The sequence below is a fragment of the Miscanthus floridulus genome, chromosome 4 (assembly GCF_019320115.1).
Source record: "Miscanthus floridulus cultivar M001 chromosome 4, ASM1932011v1, whole genome shotgun sequence".
NCBI lineage: Eukaryota > Viridiplantae > Streptophyta > Magnoliopsida > Poales > Poaceae > Miscanthus > Miscanthus floridulus.
This window is the reverse complement of record NC_089583.1, coordinates 38,189,406-38,197,759: the sequence shown is the minus strand read 5'-3', so window position 1 is coordinate 38,197,759 and position 8,354 is coordinate 38,189,406. Positions and strand designations below refer to the sequence as shown.

The 8,354-nt window shown below is 48.1% G+C and overlaps 2 protein-coding genes across 2 annotated transcripts; one reads left to right on the top strand and one right to left on the bottom strand.

Annotated features, from left to right (window-relative positions):
* The first annotated feature begins 1,140 nt into the window (after nt 1-1,140).
* On the top strand, nt 1,141-3,968 carry LOC136551357 (probable alpha-1,6-mannosyltransferase MNN10). Its single transcript, XM_066542923.1, has 5 exons — nt 1,141-1,652; nt 1,803-1,835; nt 2,042-2,132; nt 2,479-2,739; nt 3,215-3,968. Exons 1-5 carry the CDS (start codon nt 1,194-1,196, stop codon nt 3,325-3,327), a joined length of 957 nt encoding a protein of 318 aa, XP_066399020.1. The 5' UTR covers nt 1,141-1,193; the 3' UTR covers nt 3,328-3,968.
* Nucleotides 3,969-4,311: 343 nt separating this feature from the next.
* On the bottom strand, nt 4,312-7,858 carry LOC136551356 (thaumatin-like protein 1). The gene is made up of 2 exons (XM_066542922.1): nt 7,801-7,858; nt 4,312-5,075 (listed from the first exon to the last, which is right to left on the bottom strand). The coding sequence occupies exons 1-2, from the start codon at nt 7,856-7,858 to the stop codon at nt 4,396-4,398; spliced, it is 738 nt and encodes a 245-aa protein (XP_066399019.1). The 3' UTR covers nt 4,312-4,395.
* Nucleotides 7,859-8,354: the final 496 nt, after the last annotated feature.

The following is an 8,354-nucleotide window of genomic DNA, read 5'->3' as shown; positions in this document are numbered from 1 at the left end:
ACGAGAAAGACCCTATTTTTTTTTCCGCCTCTCATCTAGGTATAACTGTAGTATCTGTTCATAGACAGACACACACTCACACCACACACTCGCACACACCGCACTCACACCACATGTACACAAACAGATCCTACAACTACACCTAGATTCCACGATCACGTACTTTGTGAGATCACCGGGTCCATGGATCCATAGACGACGAGGTGCGTCGCATTCCCTTCGTGGTTCCACGCGCGAGAGGCAACATAATTATTTTGGGGACTAACCCGGTGAGACCAGAAAATCGCAGCCGCTGGGGCTCGATCCCTGGCCGGCAAGGTCCCAACCACCGGACCTTGCCACCCGAGCTACGCTCGGTTCTCGAGAAAGACCCTATTGGTTACTCTAGCGTTGGCATGGCATGTCAAATCCTAAATGAGGCTTTATTCGTCTTAAAAATAAGTCCTTATCTGATACAATACAAAAATTTAAACAATCTCAACTTCAACTAAGTTTATAAAAAAAGTACCAATACTTATATATTTAAATAGATTTACTATGAAAATATATAACATGGTTAATCTAATGCTATTTATTTATTATTATAAATATATATTTGAATTTATTTGATTCCTTAATACGAAGACTTATTTTATTTTAAAACGGAGGGTATATTCTCGTCCTGTTTGGTTCTCTAGTCGATGGATTAAAAGTTTTAGTCCACTTTAGTTTATGAACTAAAAGTGGACCAAAGTAGTGCTTGGTTCCTTAAACTAAAATGAACTAAAGTGGAGAGAGAGCAATAAATAAGAGGCATGGGTGTCACCAACACCTTTTAGTCTATTTTAGTCCAGTTTTGTGGACTAAAGGACTAAAGGATTTTAGTCCATATTTAGTCAAGTGTTTGACTATTTAGTCCAACTAAAGTGCAGATTTTAGTCCAAAATACTTTAGTCCATGGAACCAAACATCCCCTCTGTTGACCAAAATGTGTATGCCGATTGCCGAGTCTTTGATTAGTCTCGCTGCCTCGTTGGTTTGGTTGAAATTTGATTTATGCTAATTTGTTGAGAGTGAAAAATACTATTCCTTGGCCGAAAAGTATCACCGAAGTAGATCAAGCGAAGTTGTTTTTTTTAAGGATCTCTGCGCCTGCTCCTGCGTAGCATCGCGCCGCGGCGGGTGACGGCCAGCCGCCTCCACACCTCCTGGCGATGGCCGTGCGGTCCCGGCCTCGCCGCTCCGCCGGCAACCTTTACCACCTCCGCCTCCCTCGGCTCCTCTTCCTCCTCCCGCTCGCTCTCCTTCTCATCCTCTTCCTCGCGCACCTTCCCGCGCTCCTCCGCGGCGCCAACGCACACGGCCGCCAGTGCCTGCCAGCCGGTACCGACCGCCTCCTCCCCTTCCCCCACCCCGTCCGGGATCCCCGCCTCAGCCTCGCCATAGTCACCCTCGCCGACGAGGACGCCGGCAGGCCGGGCTGGCGGCGGTCCTTCCGCGGCGTGCTGGCGGCATCCGCGCGGAACAAGCGCGCCTATGCCGCGGCCCACGGGTATGGCCTCGTCGCGCTCCCCGCGTCCGCCGTTGACCCCAGCCGCCCGCCCAGCTGGAGCAAGGTCCTCGCGCTCCGCACCCACCTCCGCCACCACCACTGGCTCTTCTGGAATGACGCGGTGGGTCGCTGCTGCTAGTTACTTACTACTGCTGGATTGAAGCTTTGATTACTATACTATCAACGTAGGAGGAATCATGTTTCTTCTCTTGCACATAATTGGTTTGCTTAGTGACCACTAATTGCTCGTATTTTATTTTCGTTGTTACAGGACACGCTGGTTACTAACCCGGATATCCCGCTGGTGAGTCTCATGCTTGTAATTTGTCCGTCGTCGGGCTATCCACTTGAATAGGAATACTTGGCATGCACAGTCCTGATATCACGATCAAACCAATGGTTTTTGAAGAATTGGGCTCTATTGTAGATGCACTTGGTACAGAATCTACAGTTGGGTCCCCATGTTGGGGTGTTCTCCTGACATTGCTCATCTTGTTCACATGTTTGCAGGACAGGATTTTATTCTCAGTGATCGGACATAATGATTTTGATGAGTCACCTGATCTTGTTCTGACAGAGGATTTCGGTGGTGTGAATGCTGGTATGGGAGACTAACACTGTTAACACAGAGTATTTGTGTCTTTTGTTTATCAAAATTGCTTTGCTACCAAATTGTTGGTACACTGATTTTTAAGCATGTCCAACCCCAAGAGGCATCTCTATACTCAAATCGTCAACTCGTCTTACTGTCAATATAATGGAGTTTGAAACTACATTTATTCATCTGAGTGTTTTGCACCCACTCATGCATGTTCAGAATAATGTGAAGTCCAGAAATAAACATGTCGAATGGCCATCTCTGTTATTCGGTGGCATGATTTTACATTCCTTTTCTAGTTCATCATTCACTATGATACTGTAAAATAGGCATACCACTTCTCATGCAGGAGTTTTCTTCATAAGGAGGTCAAAATGGAGTGAGAAGTTTTTGGATACATGGTGGAACCAGACATTGTTTATACAGTTTGGTTCCACGAGAAGTGGAGATAATGCAGCACTCAAGCATCTCATAGATCACTTATCAGCTGAAGAAATGCAAGAGCATGTTCGGATAGCAAAAATGCAGTGCCTCTTCAATTCCTACCCATGGACTCTTACGTTGAAATCGGTGCACCGCCTGATCTTCCATCTGCCCACTACATGGAAAGGTTCCCTCAGTCACTCTAGTACACTACATTGCATTTGTAATGAGGGTTTGCATTTGAATGTTATGACTCATTGCATTGATCTTGAGGACATAACTTCCTAGGAATTGTTCAGATTTATCTCCTGACTTATTTGATAGCTTTGAAAAATTGATTTTCTATATACAAATTGATAGTGCAACAATGGGAAGGATGGTATCACATTAAATCAAGCCAGTACTTACTTGAAAACAAGAAAGGTGACATCCCTCCAGCATTCATGCACTGCATATCTTTCGTCTAGTCTTACCACACGCCAGTCACTGCCACCTTACATTATCGCCTATCCCTGCATTGATTTCCAATAGGCTGAAATTAGGTTTGCTTGGAGTACCGTATACCAACAGCAAGTCTCCACATTCCTTCTGATGGAAGTTTTTACTATTATGTATGGCCTCTTTAGTCTCCATGTTTTGTTCACAGCATATTGCATTTTCAGGGGTTTATTCAGATGGAGATTTTATGGTTCATTTTGCTGGTCTGGATGACAAGCAAGGTTGGACGAATAAGATTCTTAGAGAGAGAGAGGAAGTCAAAGATAAGCTGATTTAAATTCACAATTAGTCTAAGGAGTAATCAGAAGATTATGCAAAGGCCCTGATTTATCTGATCTATTCAGTGGTATACTTATAGACAGTACAGCACGTCAGGATGCCATTGTCAATAGTCAAAACTGTGGCATCTGGAAGGTCTAACCAGGCAACCAGAAGTTTGTGTGAAGGCCTTGACTGACATGGTATTTCGTGGTTTTGTACACCAGGGCATCAAGATGCTGTGATCAAAAGTCAAAACTCTGCCATGTCAGATCTACCCAGGGTGTGTTCACTTCCTGTTGCTACTGTTAAACCATCATTATCCAAACAGAATAGAACCTGCATATAAGTGCCAAGCTTGCATGGAGGAATAATCAAGATTAGCGCATCTGCATAACAGAACTAGCTAGGCAACAGACTGGGTTTTGTGGCCACTCCCATGTACATGGTTTCATGCTAATTATTGTCATTATTGATTGGTCTACAAGCAGTATGAGTGACCCACGTATGTTGTATGTCCAAAACATTAACAGCTACTAAATGCCAATATTTCCATGTAATATTTGCGGAGTGCTTGTCTATTTGAGGTTTTGTATATGTGCTGGCAAGGATTTGCCCAAAGTATAAGTATAAACAGCTACTAAATGCCAATATTTCCATTTCATATCTGCAGAATGCTTGTTAGTTTTAAGGTCTTTGTATATGTGCTGGAGAGGGTTTGCCTTGCGTTGCGTTTAGGACTAGCTGCATCGTTGTTAGGGGTGTCTAGCTATGTGGTCGAAGGTGCTGTGAACATGATGCTGAGACTCATCGATCCATTATCCATAGATAGCACTGGCTGTTGTCGAGAAGACTCAAGCCTTCAAAACACAGTACCCTTAGGCCTTAGCGAAAGGGCTAAACAATCCATAGCACTGAAACTGAACAGACTCATGTTGTTGTGAAACGAAATCCATATGGTTACATGATGCCGAAGCAAGTTTATTTATTTTGACAAGTGCAGCTCAACAAGTCAGCAGCAGCAGCCTGCTTCAGTTTTATTTGAGACACGCCATGTCGCCATGCATGGGGACATGGGGTCAGTCAATTAAGGGCAGAAGACGATGTCGTAGTTGGCGCCGGTGGCGCAGGTGAAGGTGCTGCTCCCGTCGTCGAACGCGTAGCTGTAGGCCTGCGGGCACTTGCGCTTGAAGTACTGCGAGTAGCGGCTGGGCTTGCACGTGCCGGGGCTCCCGTACCGCCCTCTGCAGCAGTACTCGTCGGTGTTGAACGCCACGCACGCGCTCTTGCACCCCACCGTGCCGCCCCCGCCCGCCGCCTTCACCGCCAGCTCCCGCGGGCACGCCGCGTTGATGTCGGCGGCGCAGGTCACCGCCCGGCAACCAGCAGCGCCGTGCGGCGCGATCTGGAGAGGCACGTTGAAGCCGTCGACGTTGCTGATGTCGAAGAAATCCTTGCCGCCGGCGCCGCCGAGCGTGAACTCGGCCAGCGTGCTGGGCACCTGGCCGCCGGCGCCGTTGCACTCGAGCCTCCCCCCGCAGTCGCCGGACGCGCACGACAGGGCGCCCGAGGCCCCAGCGGAGCAGCGGTGGCGGGGCCAGATGCGGCCGGCCCAGGTGCCCGGGACGCCCTTGTACTGGGCTCTGCCGCCGGGCTTCAGCTGGAAGCCGGTGGTCGGGAAGCCCGGCTTGCCTGGGTTCGTCTGCACGCCCGGGTAGAGCGGCTCCCGGCATTTGTTGATGAACGTGAACGTTGCTGCCATTGCGCCTGAAATGGTGGAAGGAGTAGCTTACCAAATATTGTACAACTTATAAGCTGTTTATTGCAAAAATAAGTTGAAACTAATAAAAGCTAAACAATTACAGCCTTTTCTCGCTGCACTCCTTCTCACGGCATTCATTTGTACTAAAACATATACTAAGTTGGAATAGATCCGCTTATTTTGACGAGAGAATTCCTTATTTGACACTAGACAAATGACCCGTTCATTTTTTGGCCCTCAAAAAAATTTCGTTCCCTATTTGACATCGAGTTCAACTTTCGTTCCTTATACGACACTCCGTTGGGTTTCACATCCGTGAACCGTTAACTGCCACGTGAAAAGACGATTTTGCCCCTGTGGGACCCACCACCTTCTCCCTCCTCTCTTCCCTTTCTGGCGGAGGAGGCAAGGGATGGCAGTGCCGCTCGCTGGTGGAGGATGCAGGGAGTGGCGGCGCTGCTCGCTGATGGAGGAGGCAGGGGAGGGCGGCGCGGCTTGTTGGTGGATGAGGCAGGGGAGGGCGGCGTTGCTCGCTGGCGGAGGAGCTCGGGCTGAGGTCGACGGAGGTCATGGCGGGGAGGAGCTCAGGCGGAGGTCGGCGCCGGCCATGGAGGGGAGGAGCTCAGGCGAAGGTCGGCACCGGCCATGGCGCGGTTCAGGATGGGCTCTCGCGGCGCGGGATGCGGGCGCGGCCGGAGCTCGCGTGGCTGGTGCAGCCATGGCTCCCTCTCGCGAGGAGCTCGCGCGCGCCGGTGGCAGGCGCAGGGCTAGCCGAGGGCGGCGCGCCGGCTCCACCAGATCGCGGTGCGGCGCGGCGGTCCGAGCTCCCACGCTGCCATGGCGGGACGGAGCGCGAGGTCGGGAGGGAGGGCGCGACCTCGGGGAGGACAGCGCGCGGCCGTCGCGAGCTCGGTGCGGCGGGCCGGGGCGAGCACGTCGGGGGCCGTCGCGGCTATGGCCGGGGAAAATCTCGCGAGGAGCTCGCGCGGGGAGCTCTCGCGCGCCGGTGGCAGGCGCGGGGCTGGCCGAGGGCGGCGCGCCGGCTCCACCAGATCGCGGTGCGGCGCGGCGGTCCGAGCTCCCACGCTGCCATGGCGGGATGGAGCGCGAGGTCGGGAGGGAGGGCGCGACCTCGGGGAGGACAGCGCGCGGCCGTCGCGAGCTCGGTGCGGCGGGCCGGGGCGAGCACGTCGGGGGCCGTCGTGGCTATGGCCGGGGAAAACTCGTTGAGGTTCGTCGCGGCCATGGCCGGGGAAAACTCGTTGAGGTTCGTCGCGGCCATGGCCGGGGCGAGCTCGTCGAGGGCGGGGAGCGGCGCGGCCATGACCGTACGTGGGGAAGAAAGGGAGGAGAGGAGGGTGGTGGGGCCCACAGGGGCAAAATCGTCTTTTCACGTGGCAGTTAACGGTTCACGGATGTCAAACCCAACGGAGTGTCGTATAAGGAACGAAAGTTGAACTCGATGTCAAATAGGGAACGGAAATTTTTTGAGGGCCAAAAAAGGAACAGGTCATTTGTTTGGTGTCAAATAAGGAATTCTCTCTATTTTGACCGTCGCTTTTTCTCAATTTGTGCACCTTTTCATGGAAACGCTTTTTTACGGCTCTATCAAACAGCGCCATTGTGGCGCTCTGCTTTGGACCGCGATGTATGGACCACCGTACTAGAAATATTGGCTCAATCTCGACATTTTTTTATGACATATATGTTAATTAATAACTTGATTTCTTCACCAAGCATGCATCCTTAAATGTAGGGACAAAATTTTTGCATGTATTAATTAATATACATTTCTTTTTATATGTCATCATTTGGAAGGTGGTACTATGTATTTTTATTAATAGTTAAATAAAATATACTAATTTAATTTATCTTAGGACCATTGGGATTTGCATCTACTCCTTTCATCCCTAAAATCTTAAATGTTTTATTATTTTTAGAATAGGTTAGTGCTCAATAAAGATTACAGATGTACCCCCTATTTATTAAAGGTGAATCATACTCCCTCTGTCCCTTTTTTGGGTCGTTTTGGCTATGGTTCAAACAGTCCAGGTTCAGAGCATTGTTCACGTATTTGCATGTCACTTGTGTCTAGGTTCATTGATTGTCTCGTGTATCTAGGAGGAGGCTCAAACGACGGAGAAAAAGGGACAGAGGGAGTAATAATTAAGGAACAAACCTATTATTAAAAGGAATGCATAAAGAAATGCAGATCGTAATCTCAAGCTGATATGGACCCATTTGTTATCCAAGAGCTAAAACATCAAATCTTCTAGGATATTTTTTTGAATCCTAAAACATCATGTTTTCTAGAACGGAGGGAGTAACATGTTTCTATTCAAGCTATTTTTCTTAGAGGGATATAGGAGTTTGATTTCCCACAGTATAACTAAAAGAAGAGAATTGCCCTTTTTTTAGGGAAATTGAAAACATAAAACTAGGGGGTTAGGGTGGGCTGTGTGTTTGTTTTTGCTACAAACTTCTCACAGATCATTATTCAAGTTGTATATATTTTATAATGCTTCTAAACTTTTCTGAGCCCTACTTATTTTGTTTCATTATTTTTTTTGCAAATCCAATATGTTGCTAACCGTGATGGAAGTCGTATCTAATGATGGTCACCGTATATCAAAGAAAGAACAGCTCAAACAAGTGTTTCTTTTTTCTTTGAAGGTACAGTTTACAACTATAAAGCCACAGCTCAAAAATTGAACGTTGGAAGATCAATACCTGGCGCAAAAGCAGAGGCCGACCAGAGAAACAACAAAATGGCCCACAAGCTTCCCATGGTGGCCTTGGAGACTTGGACCTTGGTAGACAAAACCAAAGAACCACAGCAAGGCACCCGGAAAAATTCTAGGGAACTTGGGCATCGCAGAAATGATGAAGCACCTATGTATTTATAGGTAGAGTTTGCTTAGTATAAATGCTACTAGTAGCTTATTTTAAGCTCTTCGTAAATTGAATAATAAAGACAGTTGGTGTTGGCGTATCTTTTAGAGAGATATACTTAATTATTCATATGTTTTATACAAACTTAGGCCCTGTTCGCTTCTCTTATAATCATACTTTTTATGTTCTTTTTTCAGCCGGAACAATATTTTTCTCTCATAACAAATTAGTCGGAACATTGTTTTGACTTGTTTTTTCAGCGAAGCGAACGATGCCTTAGTCAAACTTAAAATAGTTTGACTTGACTAGATCTATAACACCCCGTTTGGATGTCTGCATTGAGGCCATGGTATTGGAATTGGAAATGGGAGGCCCGAATTCCATGTGTTTGG